The sequence below is a fragment of the Balaenoptera physalus genome (assembly GCF_965194825.1).
Source record: "Balaenoptera physalus genome assembly, chromosome: 13".
Taxonomy (NCBI): Eukaryota; Metazoa; Chordata; class Mammalia; order Artiodactyla; family Balaenopteridae; genus Balaenoptera; species Balaenoptera physalus.
The window spans coordinates 105282916-105300103 of NC_138892.1; the positions used below are offsets into that span (position 1 = coordinate 105282916).

General features: G+C 57.3%; 1 protein-coding gene across 1 annotated transcript in view; it reads right to left on the reverse strand.

The window, feature by feature from the left end:
* The window catches only part of TEAD4 (TEA domain transcription factor 4), a gene marked incomplete at its 5' end in the record, with an annotated part of 75630 nt that overhangs the window by 7592 nt on the left and 50850 nt on the right, over positions 1 to 17188 (reverse strand). Inside the window, 5 exons of the mRNA XM_082419279.1 lie at positions 9399 to 9572; positions 10599 to 10738; positions 12985 to 13040; positions 13501 to 13544; positions 14507 to 14635. Of these exons, the coding sequence (XP_082275405.1) occupies positions 9399 to 9572; positions 10599 to 10738; positions 12985 to 13040; positions 13501 to 13544; positions 14507 to 14635 (543 nt within the window). The remainder of the gene's footprint in view (positions 1 to 9398; positions 9573 to 10598; positions 10739 to 12984; positions 13041 to 13500; positions 13545 to 14506; positions 14636 to 17188) is intronic.

A 17188-nucleotide genomic window follows, 5' to 3' on the forward strand; every position in this document is an offset into this window, starting at 1 on the left:
AATAAAGGCTGTTTCCATGTTGACCTAGATGGCATACATTTCAGTGTGCCCAGCAAGGGCTTTCATGGGGCCATTGGGAAGAAAAAAAAAATTAATTACAGGGAATTAATTCCCTGGCAGTCCAGTGGTTAGGACTCTGCACTTCCACTGCTGGGGGCCTGGGTTCAATCCCTGGTTGGGGAACAAAGATCCCGCAAGCTGCACGGCGTGGCCAGAAAAAAGAAAAAGAGAAAACTAAACTCCGAAATAAGCAGCAGTCTCCCCCCTCTGTGGTGGGCGTGGAGCAGGGCAGGGGGTGCCCAGGGGCCTGCGGAGGTGGGCCAGGCCTTCGGTGGGCTGGGAATTAACTGCCGCTGTGACGGGCGGTGCAGTGAAACCTGGCCCCTGGCACCAGCACCAGCTCTCTGTCTCCTGTTCTCTCTAATAAGTCACATGCCCCTCCTCGGAGACCCAGTTTGTCGGACTTCCTCAAAAAGGCCTGGGGGACAGACAGTTTTTGTGTGCTTGAGATACAGAAGCGCAGGGCAGGAACGTGGACCGTGCCTGGAAAGGAGCTGGCAGGGAGCCCGGCTCCTGGGGAGGGCAGGCACCCGGACGAGGGGGCGAGGCCAGGACGTGAACTGATGTCTCCCAGATGCGGCCACCGCCGTCCTCCTCCTGATTGATGCTATTCACGTACCACTCACCACACGCCCCACTCCACCCCTAACGGTTTCTTTCAAATCAACTCATTCTTATTCTAAGCAGTCACATCCATGACATCAGGGATTCTGTTTCTCCTAATAGATATGAAAACAATCACCTAACTGTTAATGAAGAAATTTGAGTCCGTGCACCGTGCACCGGGCTCGGGCAGGGCTGGCACGGCCCCTCCAGGCTCTCCCCAGCGCACAAGGTAGCAGCTGCCCAGCACCCCGCGGGGATGGGACGTGCCCGTCAGCACCCTGTGCTGGCAGGGCCTGGCCTTGCCCCTTCCAGATGGTAAGCACCCTCGAGGCGGGCACCAAGCTCTCCCAGGGCTCAGGCCCGGCGCGCGGCGTGCCTGCCACAGAGTGGCGCGTGGCTGTTGAACCTCTCGGCGGCTCTGGGTGAGGAACGGTCTTGTGCTCACAAGGGGACCTCCACCTCCTGCACCCCTGGCAGTCCTCGGAGCCCCGCCCCGGCCCAAAGACACTCCAGGGGCTTCTGGCATCGCCTCCCACTCGCCTGGTCCTTCCAATCAACTCCGTTGCCCGTTTATCCTGCCTGGCCCAGCATGGCCAGGACAGGGGGGGGCCCAAAGAGGCTGCAGTGTTGTCTCTGCTCTCAAGGAGTGTGCGACTTGTTGGGGAGCAGGTAGGACAGGTGAGCTGGTGCTTGAGAGAGAGAGAGAAGGAGATGGGGTAGAGATGAAAGTCTCAGACGTCTCATCTCTCTCGGACGTTGGCGGTCCAGCGTCTGCCCCAGGACCTCCCCTATGGCCCCACTGCTTGGTCCCAGGGGACCCCGGCCAGCGAAAAGCGCACACTCCACAGCCCCTCACCATCCTCAGTGCCGTCCTAATTGCGACCCACCACCTCCTGCAGCCCCACTGCGTACCCCCCAGTCTGAGCACCTCCGCGCACACGCTCAGCGTCTCTGCTTTCTCAGCCTGAGAGCAAAGCCGCGCCCCACATCACCCTGAGAGCGCCCCCGCGGCCCCCTGCCCTCCGCCCTATTCATAGCTGCGGTGCAGTGGCAGCTCACAGGCTGGGCCTGGAACAGGTGCAGCGGATCGGGTGGCTGACAGATGAGCCGGGACAGCCGGGCCTGGGGGCCAGGGGGCTCAGATTCATTGTTATGGGCTGGTATGTGCCTGGGAGAAATGTCAGGGCCCTTCGACGGAGGAAGGTCTGGGGTACTGTCCTCCCTGCCCGGCCTCGGCCCAGCTCTGCCGGGCATTTCCAATCTGCAGACTGGAGTTCACGGCCATCAGTGTGTAAGAGTCCCCTCTCCCACTGCCCAAGGACAGAGGTGGCCTCTGCTGGTCTCACATGTCCTGGGGGAGTTGGGAGCTTCTCAGCCCCTGCATCTCACACCCACGGAGCACAGCCTGACACCCAGCCCCTCCTGCCCCCAATGCCACCGCCAGCTGGAACCGATGAGTCCCGGTGGACCGCGCGCCGACCACTTGCTAGCCGTCCCCACCAAAGAGAACAGTACCATCGGCAGCAGGGGCACAGGAGGCTGCGCTGGGGCATCAAAGCCCTCCTGCCACTCCAAGCAGGCTCTGGCCCACTCCGCAGCCTGCGTGCCCAGGGCCTGGGGCCGGACGAGAAAACCGCCAGACTTTGGGGCGGGGCGAGGGGGGTGTGTGCGGTGATACTGTCCTCTCCTGGCAGAGTCCCTTCCCAATCGTGTGGTCAGTCTCACACCAGCTACAGGCCAGGGCACAGGAGAGGAGGGTTCCAGACGGCTAGGGCGCCGGGGCTGCCTGGGAGGACCCCAAGTCCCGTGGTTAGCAAGCAGGAGACCTTCCTCTCCCACATCCCAGGTCTATCCTTCCCTGGCGCCTCTACCTTCCCCACCCAGGAGGAGAGGGACCGGATGACGGCCAAGGTGCCCTGGCCGCCCACGTGCCCACCCTCCCACCCCCAGCTGACCCCACTCATCAGGGTCCTCAGACACAAGCCCCTCGCAGGCCCTCCGGGACAAAGTGCTGACTTTTCAGGTGGAGAAACAGGGCCCAGAGGAGCCAAGCCTCCCTCGGGACACAGCTCTCCAGCTGGGCCCTCTGCTGCCTGCCTTGCTCTCCTGACACGCTGGGAGGGCTCACTGGTAGCCCACCCCCTCCCACACAGAGCAGGCGAGACCTGCTCTGATTCTCCCACTCGGAACGCAAGCTCCTGTCGGGTCCGCACGGCACGGGCTGTGTGCACAGCCCGTGGACGGAGCACAGAGGCCCGACGTGGAACCTACCCAATCACGCTGCCCAGCACCACCGTCTCCACCTCCTCTCCTCCCCTCACCCCCACCTCCAGCCTCCCCAGAGTCAGAAGGAAGGAGAGGACCAGGGCCGCGAGCCAGGTAGGAGAAGGATCCTCTGGTCCTCCTCCCCACCTGCCAGCTCTGATCTCTAGGCAGGACACCCCGGCCCATCTCCTGGAAGGGAAGCCTGGGCTCTAGAAGACCCAAGAACCCCAAGTGCCCAGCTCGACACTGAATGCACAGCTGAGACTGCTCTCTCCCTGCCCCCACTAGCTGCCCTTCCTCAGGGGCTGGGGGCCCTTTTTTAGGCTATCCAGAGCCTTCTCCACCAGGAGCAGGGGGAGCACGGGGCCGCGCGGGGGACCCCAGCCACCTGGCAAGGCAGGATGGTCTGGGGTGATAGTTCCGAGCACACTCCCAGAGCTAGGCTGGCTGGTTCTGATCCTGGTTCTGCCACTACGAACTGGGCTGCCCGGCACATCCTTTCACCTCTCTGTGCCTCACCTTCCTCTGTACGGAACGAGGCTGTCAGCTGTACCTCCCTTCAGAGGTGTGGCAAGGATGGAACATGCTAGTACAAGTCAGGTTATGAACAGTGCCTGGGGTGACCTTCCGCCGACTGCCTTGACCTACCTCGGCGTGTGCATCACAAGAAGGACTACAGGAGCGAGGCTTGCCCAGGCTGGGGGTCTCAGAGCCAGACCCTTGCTTACTCCATGCCTCAGTCTCCCCATCTGTGAAATGGGGGCCTAGGATGGCTCTCATTTGGATGGTGGCTAGAATACAGAATACTGTCACCAACTGAAAGAAGGCTGAAGCTGGTGAAAAGGGCCCCCAGTATGCTATCTGCCACGACCAGTGTGGTGTTCCCATACTCCTCCTGCCAGCCAGGCCTCCCTGGTCAGGGGTCACCTTAAATTGAACCCTCGGGGTAGCTGAGCCAAGGGCGTTCTTCCGAGTCAAGGCTGAGCCTGGACAGGCTTGGGGGGTGGGGGAAGGAGCAGGCGACAGAGGGCGTAGGCTCTCCTAAGGAAAGGCCACGAACCTCCCTGGACACACAGCAGGAGGTGGGAGTTGCCACCGCTGGCCGGATGGTACCAGTGCTAGTCGGCTGCTGACAACCAAGCCACTTGGTTCCAACTCCCATGTTCAGGGCTGGAAGGGAGAAGAGGGAGAAGAAAAAGGGAAATGAGATGGTTTAAGCCCTTCCTGAGAAAAGGGAGCCTGGCATCCTGCCTCGTACATCAGTCTCTAAAGCCAGCCTCTCCGCTGAGGCCCTAAGGAGGCTGAGGTCTCCTTCTCGGCCTGTAGTGCAGCTGTCAGTCTGGATGGCTAATGCATCTAACCAAGCACAGCTCTGGCCATGCCCCGTTCAACAACCTTCAAGGACTCCTCATTACCTAAACAAAGGGACGGTAAACATGTAGGGAATGCACACTACCCTCCCCTGCTGCACCCACGGCAGACATTACCAGTCAATCCAGGAAGGGCTCCCTCCAGGTCTTCCTCAACCCAGCACTCCAAACAAATGCTACCGATCCATTAGCAGTGGCCCTCGTGGACCTCTGGGTAAAATGGGAGACTGACCGTACAAGTTCACATTTCCCCGTCCAGAGAGCCGATAGGATGAGGGCAAAGACCTTTTTTAATGCACTGCACCACACACACGAAGAAAACGGAGAGAAGACCAAACGGACGGGAGAATTCAACAAATTCCAGGGGACTGACAGCTGATCTGAACTAGGATGGCTTCTGCGGGGAAAAGGACGCAAGAAGAGTTACAGCCTGAAAGTGCCCTCAGAGGGGTGACGGGTGAGAAGTCAGCACCATCCTCGGGACGAGAGGGGCCAGGACAGTGATGGCCAGGGAGACACAGGATATGACACGAGGAACCGGCTGAAAGGCTGTACACTGGGTGGTCAGGCCTCCGGGCCCCCCCTCTCCACACATCAGGGGAAGAAATTAAACAGGAGGGCGTCAGGTCTCAGGGACACCAGGCATGTCAGAAGAGGGGGTGGGAGCCAGGGCATGAGGTGAACGCTGCCTAAGAAACGGTCGGCTCCCCTAGCCCTCTCCCTGCCCCACTGCTAGAATGTTCGTATGTCCCTGCCAAGGGGGTGGGGGACAGTAGGGGTCTTCTTTGGAGAAACTGAACCACTTCAGGAAAGGAAAAGGTCCAGTAAATATGCTGACATTTACAGTGTCCTCAATAAAGCAGCTGGTTCCCCAACCCCGATCACCTGAAAGAGAAGTCCAGCAGGTAACAAGGCCCACACCTTGTCCACAGAGTTCCCAGTCACTGGATGGACAAATGGCCCGAACAACAAAAGGAAGGATACACTAGACTTCATCAAAATGGAAAAGGTTGTGCTTCAAAGGACACTGTCAAGAATGTAAAGAGGGGACTTCCCTAGTGGCTCAGTGGTTAAGAATCTGCCTGCCAATGCAGGGGACACAGGTTCGAGCCCTGGTCCGGGAAGATCCCACATGCCACGGAGCAATTAAGCCCATGTGCCACAACTACTGAGCCTGCGCTCTAGAGCCTGTGAGCCACAACTACTGAAGCCCGCGTGCTTAGAGGCTGTGCTCCGCAACAAGAGAAGCCACCGCAATGAGAAGCCCACGCACCGCAAAGAGTAGCCCCCTCTCGCCTCAACTAGAGAAAACCCGCGCAGCAACGAAGACCCAATGCAGCCAAAAATAAATAAATAAATAGTGCATATGATCCAGCAATTCCATGCCTAAGTATCTACCCAAGAGAAATGAAAAGTTATGTCCACACAAAGACTTGTATATTAAGTTCATAGCAGCATTATTCACAATGGCCCAAAGGTGGAAACAACCCAAATGCCCATCACTGACAGATGAATGGATAAACAAAATGTGGTCTATCCAGACAATGGGATATTACTCAACCATAAAAAGGAATGAAGTCCTGACGTGCTATAATATAGCTAAACCTTAAAAACTTAACGTTAAGTGAAAGAAGCCAGTCACAAAAGACTATATATTGTAAGATTCCATTTATGGGAAATATCTAAAAATGCTATAAAGACAGAAAGCAGCTTAGTGGTTGCCTAAGGCTGGGGGGTGGAGGTGATAACTAATGGGTTTGGGGGTGATGAAAATGTTCTAAAATTAACTGGTTGCAACTCTGTGACTATACTAAAAATGCTGAATTGTACACTTTAAGTAGGTGAATTATATGGTAAGTGAATTATATGGCAATAAAGCTGTCAAAAAAATAAGGACCAAAAAATCTGGCCACGAATTATAGACATTTGAGAAAATCCTCCAACTTGAAAGATAAAGACTCAAACAGACAGAAAAAGGGACTAAAAGGAAACAAAGGGAGAAGAAGAAAACTTAAAAAATAATTCTCACTTCAAGTCCCCAGAAAGATGAGAGGAAAATTGTAGCCATGAAACAAGACTAGGATGCAATCAAAGAAGAAGAAGGAGCTTTTAAAAATTAAAAACGTCATGGTCAAAAGTAAATATTCGATACAAGGGGCGGGGTCGGGGTGGGCAGAGCATGCCACCATATTCCATTAATCTATTTCACCACTAAATGTACAATGCACCAAGATTTTACAAACAATTAAGAAAAAAAAGCCATCAATTAAACTATGACACATCAACAGTTGAAAGAGTCATTCATTTTCTGTAGTAATAGAACCCTGATTTTATTCAGAATGGCAATTTACTCAACTAAAAGAGTACATTTCCCTGGCTCCTTTGCAGCTACCTGCAAACAGACAACTAATTAAGAGTTGTGTGGGACTTCCAGGAAGGCTCCTTAAAGGGAACTAAGTTGGCTTTCCCCCTTCCTGATGCCTGAAAAATGGATGTGATGGCTGGAACCCCAGCAGCCTTGACCTTGAGGACAGAAGCCACACACTGAGGATGGCAGATAGAGACGAGTAGGGTCTCTGGTAATTTCACGGAGCTGCTGGACCAGACCTGGACACTCCATCTCCAGACTTACTTTACACGAAAGAAGAACTATTCATTCATGCCAATGTTACTTTGGGTTTTATGTAATATTCACTCAGATTCACTCTTAATTAGAAGATAAAGTTAAGAAAGTCTCTAAGAAAATGAATTGGAAAATAAATAAATGGTAAAAATCAGAGAGGATAGGTCCGGGATATCCAACATCAGACTAACAGGGGTTCCTGGAAAAGAACACAGAGAAAACAAAGAAAAAGAAATAATATAAGTAAATTTACCGAATTGAGAGACTCTCCTCTCACTGCCTACCAAGTACCTGGCTCAAAAATAGGAAGAAAAACAACACAGATCCCAAAGCTCATCAACGTGAAATTTAAGAAAGTAAGGAACAGAGAGGAAATGCAAAACTCCTAGAGGCTAAAAAAAACCGAGTTACATAACAAAGAATAAAGAATTAGAATACTACCAGACTACTCTTATAAGACATTGGAGCAACCAAAAAATGATTCTTGAAAATCACTTCTAGGGAAAATCATTTACGATGGAGATTCTGTACCCAAACTATGAATTAGGCACTGAAAATAAATGACATTTCAAACAGGTAGACTTAGAACATTTATCTACCATGCACCTTTTCTTAGGAAGGTACTAGAGAATGTATTCCAGCAAAATGAGGGGGGAACTCCAAAAAAGAGAGAAATATGAGATCTAGGAAACTGTAGATTCAAAATAGAGGAGCAGTAAACAGAGGTCTCAGGACAGCTGTTGAGCAGGCCTGGAGGAAAACCGGTTCAAACCGGAGCAGAACAGAGGCATCCCGAAGGAGAAAGGGACAAAGGATAAATTATCTGATAGGCTTGAGCACTGGGTGAAAAACAATTTTTTAAATTTTATATGGTGGTTATGATAGAACAATTTGTAAAATTTTAATAATAGGTTTTTTTAGAAATGTGCAAGCGAAAGAGCCATTTATTTTTAGGAAAACCCAAAAAGTTGCACAAGAAATGAAATGTAATCATTACACACTCTGGTGGTCAATCTACGTTGTCACAAAATCTAAACACTTTATTGTTTTGACTAAATTATATAACTTACTGGGACGATGAGGGGAAAAGTGGTATAATATAGCCAATGTTTTCCTACCATAAATACATAATACATAGATATCAAAGTGTAGCAATATAAGCAGATATTTAGAACTAAGGAGATAAAACCCAGAATAAACAGTGACATTTTACAGTGATTGCCTCTCGGGATTGGGCTTGGGGTTGGGAGGAGGCGGACGAGAACCTGACGGTTTTCATTCATAAGCCTCTTGGTATTAATAACTATGAACATGCACTGATTTAAAAATAAGATAAAGTAAAAGAAACTATTACCTATTTTTCATCCCAGCATAGAATCAAATCCAGACCTTTGTAGGATCAGGACCTTCCAGGATCTGACTCACCTCTCCCGTTTTACTTTCCGCGGTTCCCTCTCTTACACGTTTACCCATGACTAGCCCCCCTGGAGGCCGCTCCCCTTTTCTGCCTAACTCTGCCCATCCCTGAAGGCCCAGGGCCAACCTCCATCGGCTCGCAGAGCAAGCTGTCCTGCAGGGGCAAACACTGAGCCTCTTTGGGATCCAGGCCCTGGGTCTCTGTTCCTGCCTTTTCTGTAGACAGCCAGCCCCACAGATTTGGTTGCGGACGAGGGCTAGGCTAAGAGCTCCTAGCCAGGGACCAGTAAGCCACCTGGAACTGCATGTACACTTTCGTGTGAATATGCCCACTTCTAGGAAAAGCACAGCTTTCAGGTTATCAAAGTGGTCCGAGACCAAATAAAGGCCCAGCTTCCGGGCTCCGAGACGATTCGAAGGCTCTGATCACCAGCCAGAAGGATTTCCTGCACTTCCTCCCACTGGCTTCTCCTGCCCTGTCTCTCTTCCCGGCGACCCTTTTCTGTGGGTGCTGGGCCCCCGGAACAGGTCCTATGCCTCCTGGTCTTGGAGGAGTTTTCGAAAGAAGGAGGCTCTACCCACACAGCACCCATGCAGGGGTGAGCTGGGGAGGGCGGCGGAGGCCGAGCTACGGGCTGAGCTCTTGCAGAAGCTCGGTGTTTCTTTGGGGATGACCCAACCTAAGCCTACCGTCCACTTCTCCAAGCCCCATCCAGCCCAACAGCTGCCCCGCTGCGGGCCCGGAAACCTTGGCATTGAAAGCCTTGGGTGACTACCCCTGAGGCCTCCTGTAGGTCCTCTCTGGTACTACAGACCCCTTGAGGCCGCACTTCTGCCCGGGCGTGACCATCACCCGCCATCAGGAGGGGGCCTTGCTCTGCGGCACCAATGGCCCCACCTGGTCTGAGCTCCCGGCACCAGAGGGCCGCTCTGTGCTGGCCCTTCGCTCTTGTCCTGCACGTCCCAGGTCCCACCGCCGCCAAGGCCCACCCCTCCTCCTTCCTCCCTGTGGTCATCGACGTGCTGGGGTGGGAAGGAGGAGGTCACCCAAGGCTTACCCAGAACTTCACGAGGAAAAAGGCGTTGGAGGGTCCCCGTTCAAAGAGCTCCTTGAGACCACCCTTCCTCTCCGGGAACTTGTCGTAAATCTGGCGGATGTCCACAGCTTCGAGGTAGGGGTCGCTGTAGCTGGGGCTCGACTGGCCGATGTGCACGAACAGGTGCTTATTGTACTGTGGACAGAGAAGAGCTGGTCTGAGGGGCCATGGGGGCGGCGGGGCAGACAGACCAGACAGACCGGGGCTCGGAGCCCGGCCAGGGGCCCAGAGCAGGGATGCCACGGCGGGGGCCTCAGTTTCCCCTCTGGTAAAACGGAGCCAGTAGAAGGGCTGAGTGTAAAGCAGAGTCAACAGGTGTCCAGCACCTGGGGCAGGGTGACCCCCAGCAGATGCCCGGCACTTTCTGGTCGTTATTTGTACTGAGCCTTGACTCTGTCGCTAACATCCTTAGGCGACTCATTTTCTATCTCTGGACCCCGTGACCTCGTCTGTGACGGAAAAGCAGCGGCCCATACGAGGGGTGTTCCCCCCGGAGGCGGCGGCTGCGGTCCCTCGCTGCGACTAAAGAAGAGCCGCTTCTTTCGTGGTCCACGCTGGGGTCCTCACCTAAACCATAAGCTTGAAAATGTCAAAGTCAAATGGTCAGTGAAGTCCCCCCGACTCTGGCATCCTGCCCACCTGGCCTTTGCAGGTGACGCCGGTCACCCAGGACGGAGACACTGAAGGGGGCGGGATGGGGGTGGGCTGCTGCTCCTGATGGCGTTCCCGAGGACACGGGGCAGACTCAGAGCCACAGGGAAAGGGCAGAGCAGCCTGCGGGCAGGGCTGGGACCAGTGCCTTCAGACAGAGAGGTGACCGGACCGGGAAGAAGGTGGACATGGTGGGAGCAGGGGAGGGACAGAGCCTGGGGGCACCGGGATGGGGCACAGGAACCGTGGGAGGGCTTAGGGGAGGGAGCAGAAACCGAGCCAGGGACAGAGGGAAGGTCCAGTGAGAAGGAAGCGGGGAGGGAGAGGACGGAAGGATAAGGGGGGATGGAAAGGAACGAGGACCCTAAGTTCGGCCCCAAGGTGGCGCGGGGCAGAGAGCAGGGCGAGAAGGCCAGAGCAGGAGGAAGAGGCGCTGGGGGACGCACAGGAGCAGCCGCCCGAGGCGCGAGGACCGGGCGGGAGCGTGGCCAGACAGAGGCCAGGACCTACCGTATCGGGGTCTTGCTGCCGCTCCAGGAAGGCGGAGAACTCCAACATCCAGAGCTTGGGGCTGGCCACGCTGCGGCCCTGCCACGGGGGTGCTGGGGGCGCGGAGGGCGACGGGGAGGCTCCTGCGGCAGACTCGAACCCTGCACACAGTGGACGGCACATGGGAGCCGGTCCACAGGGCCTCCCTGCCGCACCCTCCGCCAGGCCCCCAGACCCTCCGGCTGGGGGACCTGCTGTCTGCCTTAACGGGGTCTCCCAGCGGGGGTGGCAGAGCACTGGCCAGTGGTCCAGGGGCAGCCCTGGCAGGGAGCTCAGCCTGGAACAGCTCGGTCCCCTCGGGCCCCTGCACGGAACTGCATTCAGGGGAGACTGGATGCTGGCTGGGGTTGGGGGATGGGATGCCTGCTGGACCCAGGGCTTCCAGGGCAGCCTCCGCTTGGTTCTGGCCCTGGAGGAACTTCTGGTCCAGCCAGGGAGACAACCAACTATTACAATGACATGAGCGTCTGCTGTCCAGCCCCTGGGGCAGCGCCCGGCCCAGAACAGGCACTGGCTGCTGGCTGGCGAGTAAGTGAAGCAATGAATGTGAGGAAAATGGACAAGGAAGGCGCTCAGCTCAGTGGGGGAGGGGGGCTCCTAGTCCTCCGTGAAGAGCGTCAGAAAGGCCACCCGAAGGTGATGCTGAAAGAGGGTACAGGGAAAGAGTGGGAGGCAGCAGGTGCAGACAGGGGAAGGGGGCTCCAGGCAGGGGGCACGGGGCTGCGAGATGCACCATGAGCTCGGGGGCTCCGTCTGCCAGACGTGACGGGGAGGGCGGGTTTGTGCCGGGGCTGGAGAGATGGGCCCTGGCTGCTAGGTAAGGGGTACGGGTTTCAGCCTGAGCTCAGGAGGGCGATCGGAGGATTTTAGGCGGGGCCGAGGAGCGATCAGCTGTGCATTTCTGAAGACCCTGTTCCACGTGGGGGAAGGACTGGGCTGGGGCGAGGTGGACCAGAAGCCCAGGCCTTGTGGGTTTTTCCCAAATGGGAAAATGAAGAGGGCAGTGGAGTGAAGAGAAGGGGACACAGGAGGGACATGGAGGGAGCAAGACCCCGGGGCTTGGTGGCGGACGGGACGAGAGGGCAGTGAGGCAGGTACGTCAGAAGCCCGGGGAGGAAACAGACAAGGGATGGCGGGGGGCGGGCGGAGGACCATGCTGGACACACCAGCTGGTATTTGACGGGTGAGCCGAATCACTCGTTCATTTGTTCAGGCGTGGCGTGCACACCGGATGTGGCCCAACACACAGAAGACAGACACAGACACCAGCCCCAGAGGCTGCCCAGGGCACACAGAGTGACAATTAAGCTTAGATTGTGTCCTGAAGGCACCAGGGAGCCACTAACGGATTCTAAGCTGGAAGCAGCACGGTGAGATTGATGCTTTAAAAAGATGATGGATGGACTTCCCTGGTGGTCCAGTGGTTAAGAATCCACCTTCCAATGCAGGGGACGCGGGTTCGATCTCTGGTCGGGGAACTAAGATCCCACATGCTGCGGGGCAACTAAGTCCGCGCACCACAACTAAGACCCGACGCAGTCAAATAAATAAATATTAACAACAACAAAAAAAGATGGCAGGTGGGTTACAGGGGGTAAGAGCGGGGATGAGACTGCAGATGGGGTGGGGGAGCCGTGAGGGGACAGCACAGACTAGAGGGGGTGGGCGGGCCCCGAACAGCCGTCAGGAACCTAGGAGGGTGGCAGGGCCCACTCTCAGAGCAGGAAAAGCCAGGCCACCGTGCAGGCCGGAGCCATTCCCAAGCCAGGAAAGGAGGGTGAGGGCGAGGATCCTATCTCGCCCTGCAGAGCGGAAGGTGGAGGGACCTTCCTGAGAAAGAGGCAGGGCCAGAGCGGGTCACGTGAGCAGGGAAGGCGGGAGCTCCGTGCTGCCCAGCTGGACCTCCATCTGCCTCATGCCAGGAGCCTTCCCTCTGCTAACCAGGGGCTCCGGGCTGGAAAGCCATGCTCTGCTGGACCCCCATCTTGAAGGAGAGGATTACAGTGTCACAGAGGGAAGCCATCCCAGGAGCCAAGCAGGACGGGGCACACATGCAGGTGGAGTGGCCACCCAGGGCGCAGGCACTGCCCCTTGAGCTGTGTGCACCCTGCAAGCCTTGAGCCTCGCTGGGGAGGGGGTTGGGGAGGACGGGCAGCCCCGGGGGCGCAGGGGGCTTGGCTCCTGGAAGAGGATCGAGGTGGAGCTGGGAGATGGGGTGCACGGTGTGAGCACGTGCCAGGGCAGCATCTAAGGGGACTGCTAGAGGCGTCTAGCAGTCAGGGCCTGGGACCCGCAGCAGAAGCCACAGGGGTGTGATGCACGAGGGAGGCAGAGCCTGTTGACCCACCTGGCAGAGGCAGTGACGGCTGGACAGCATAGGTTTGCTGAGAGAAAGGTTTCACACTGTGGGAGACAAGAGATGACGCGTGGGCCTGGGGGCAGGTGGCAGCCCTAGAGCCTCGGTCAGGCTCCAACGGTGTCTTCAGTGAGGCAGGCCCGGGTGGTCAGTGGCTCTGGCCTCCCGCTCCCTCGGGATTCTGGCCGACCCACAGAAGCAGCAGGTCTGTTGGGAAAACCCAGCCCTCCTCCCTCCCTCCCAGGCCAGCCAGAGGGCTGGTTCCTAGCCTCCTCCCCTCGGGGTCCCGAGCTCGGGTTCTGCTACGCCCCGGATGGACTGGGGCTTCAGCAAACGCCACCCCAGGGTGCCCGAGAGCAGAAGAGCCTCATCCGTAAGTGCAGGGCCATCCGGAAAGGCTGACCCCAGTCTGCGGCTCTCCCACCCTGCGGCCTGGGTCAGCGGCACGAGTTCACGGGCTCAAGCGCAGCCCAGGGAGCAACAGAGCCGCACGGTGGCCATACTCACTCGTGGGACGTTCCGGCGTGGCCCGGCAAAGCTCCTTGCCAAAACTGAGGAGACAAAAGCACGGAGTCAGCAGAGCCCAGTGTGCGTGGCCGGCGGCGTCGAGACAGAGATGGGGCAGGGGCTCAGCTGGAGGGCGCGGCCGGGGCCGGGGCCTGGGAAGGGTGCCTGCCTAGAGCCTGGCAGCACGGCGTCCCCGCCAGCGCTGCAAGGACCTCCAGCCTCTGGAACGCCCGCCGGGCTTGCAAACACGGCATTCGTCCCCTTCCTCGGGGACAGATGCCTGGCGACAGTGGCACACAGGACCCTCAAGAGATCTGGAGTCAAGCACCCTATTGAGACTTGAGTGCCCCTGAGTCACGTGTGCACGCGTTCGTCCCGTCGTCCTGTCCATTCAACGCCCTGCCGGCCTAGCGGCCTCTGGACACACTCGGAAAAATGCTGGACGAGAGGCTCCCCGGACACAGGGCCTGCGGCGGTGCGTTAGTCCCAGCAGCCTACAAGACCCTGGGAGGACTCAGCCCTGCGGAGGAGGGGCCTCTCTGGACTATTCTTAGAGCGGGACCCACCTGGCCACGGCCAAGAGACCCGTTCTCAGTTTAAAATTCAAGAGGACTTTGTTCCTGGACATCAGCCCTTTACCTGGAAGGAGCCCCTGAGGGCGGAGGGGGGACGAGGCTGAGCTGGGGGCGGGTAGAGGGGCTCCTCAGAACATGCCGGTGCTGCCCCAAAGCTGGGCCTCAGCCTCCTCTTCTGTAAACGGGGCCAACTCTGCAGAGCCCCTGGGTGGCCGGCTGACGGGGGGGCGGCTGCACCCTTGTCACTGCCAAGGCCCCCAGGAGGGCGGTCCCGGCAATGGCATGGCCCTTCGGTCCTTGGTCTCTCCTTCCCCGGCACTCCTGGCCCGAGAGGACGCAAGTGAGGACTTTGGTGTGGCCAGTGCCTTGGAAGGGGGAGGAGTGAGAAGGACGGGGCGGTCCGGCCTCCGACTCCAGGCAGCCCCACTTACCCCTGAGACCGCCGGGTAGCCTGGGCCCCGGGTGAGGGCCATTTTACTGTGGAAGGCTGTGGCAGAGATGATCTGGGCGGACGACATGGCAGCCATGCTCTGCAGGGCCTTGTCCTTAGCTGCCTGATCCTGGGGAGACATTGAGGGAGGCCTCAGTATGGGCACCATGGCAGGTCGGGAGAGGCGGGTCCAGCTGGTGACAGGGAATCCAGACCTGGACTCGGCCCTGGGGACGAGGCTCACGCTCCTGCAGGGCTGTGAACCGGTCCTGTGACTTGAGTAAGTCACTCGGTGCCTCTGATCACTTTCCTCATCTGTCAAAGGGGCACAACACTCGCCCTGCCAGTCGCATTAGGGTTTAAAGAGACTTCGGAGGCCACCTGCCAGACCATGGCTCTCCTGTTACCAACCTCAGGGACACAGGGACCACCCAGGTCTTGCTCACCTCCACACCAGGGGTGGCTGGGGCCCACCTGGCCCTTGGGAGATGGTGCATGAATATCTGTTGGGCAGGGGTCATCCTCGGTCACATGGACGGTGACAAGGGACGGTCTCCTGTGGCCCCCGTCTTAGCCCTGGCTTGTGGATCTCTACTGTACCATGGGCACCCATGGCTCCCGAACCTTTTACGTGTCAGGATGTGAATACCAACTATCTGCCCTCTGTGGGTCCCCTCTATGGTCCAAAGACCCCCCCCAAAATGGGTTCACCCTGCAGAGGCTCTGAACAAATCAGCAGTATGAGCTGCTTATAATAATAATAGTAATAATACTTGGTTACTACTTGTATTAGCCAGTGGTCCCCATCCTGAGCTCCCCAATCCCAAAGGTCTTCAAAACCAGTAAGACAGCATACTGTATGTCAGAAAGCCTCGTGGGTCCCAAAGAAGACCACACATACAGACTGAACAGCAAGTATTATTCAGTATGGGAAGCATTACTGGGGACAAAAGGTTGGTTTATGTCAACTCGGGAGCTCTGATTAGAAATTCTGTATCTTTATGATGAATTATTTTTTAAATGGGAAAAATAAGTGGGCCCTTTACTTAATAATCCGATCGGTGGACCCGAATCTGTCCTGAGTAATAAGCTAACTGCTGAGGGAGGTCCTCTCGGCCCGCAGCTGGTTTTGCATGACTTCACCCGCCCGGGGGGGAGCATCACCACAGCGCGGGGCCCGAAGGGTCCAGGTGGTGCGCCCGGCATCCTGCGCGATGAGGTCTGGGGCCAGGCCCTTCCACTCGGCTTCTCAGGGACCCTTACGCTCGTGGGGCACGCACGAGACAGCCCCCGGAAGGTAAAGAACGCCGTCTCACTTTGGTTCTGAACATCTCAGCACCCCCGTGAGGCTGGCTGGACTCGTAGGCTCCCCGTTCTAAGATGAAGAAACTGAGGCTCAGAGGATTTAGGGGACTTGGGTGTTGACAGGGGTCACGTGACAGTCGGCCCTTAAGGTCCGTCCGGGATGGCACATCCGTGACCTCTGACCTCTGCAGGCCCGGGGGGCTGAGCAAACCAAGGAAGGGGCACATCAGGATCTGACGGCACCCATCCTCACCACAGAGGGCCCGGGAGGCCGTGCTGAGTGGTGGGACACCCCAGCCCACTGTCCTTTTGGGGCCAAACTTGGGCCTTGCTCTCAGGCTGTCTCTGATAACCAAAGCATCAGGCTGCCTCTCCCCAAGGACTCTGCTGATTTCGGGAGGGAGATGCCATACACACCCAGGCCCGCTCCCTCCAGGACACGAATGGGGTGGCAGGCCACGCCCCAGGAGGCCCACAAACCTCTGTTAACAACTGCACTGGTGGGACGCCAGAGAGCTCCAACCCTGTGTCGGCAACCTGAGTCCCTTCCCAATGGCCAGTCTAAACGAACGGCCAGGGACCAGAGAGTGGGACAGGAATCAGGTGGGAGTGGGGGGTGACATCAGTGACCAGGCTACAGAATTTTGCGGCTGGAGGGGACCTCAGATACCACCTTGCTCAACCCTGTCATTTTACAGGCGGGGAAGCTGGATGGAGCTTGAGGCAGGTGGGTGACGTGGCCGAGGGCCCACGGCCCAGGGCAGATCCAGGCCAGACCAGGGCCATGACCCGAGGACTTCTACCTGACCTTGCCATCCACCAGGGAGCTTAACTACATTGGGCCCCAGACCCTCTGGAGAATATGACAAAATCCTCAGACCAATCTTCTCCGAAAAATGCATGTACATGAAAATGTGCATATTATTTAAGGGGTCCATGGCTCCCCTTGAAGCCTGTCCAGCGGTCCCCAGAGGCTGTTCCCAGCCCCACGTTAGAGCCTGCGGACAGGGACAGGCTCAGTTCCTCGAGCACACGTGGGCCGTATAGCCCACGGGAATCCAAAGCGCCCCTCGACGGCTCTGAACAGAACCCTGGACATTCGGCTCTCCATCCGGTCCCCTACCAGGCCCTGGTGAGTCACAGGCTGACCAGAGAGGGGAGTGAGGAGCAAGTGGGCTGCAGGGCCGGGGACGTCCGGGTACACATGTGCCAGCCTGAGAGGGAGGGACCAGCAGCTGCGGCCCAGCCAGCTGTCCCGGGGACAAAGGAGCGAGGGCTGGGCCACAGCTGTGAGGGGCGGGGGACAGCTGGGCTGATGCAGAAGGAATGGGGTCTCCTGGGAGTTCCCACCCACACCGTCAGAGCCTCCAGTGTCAGG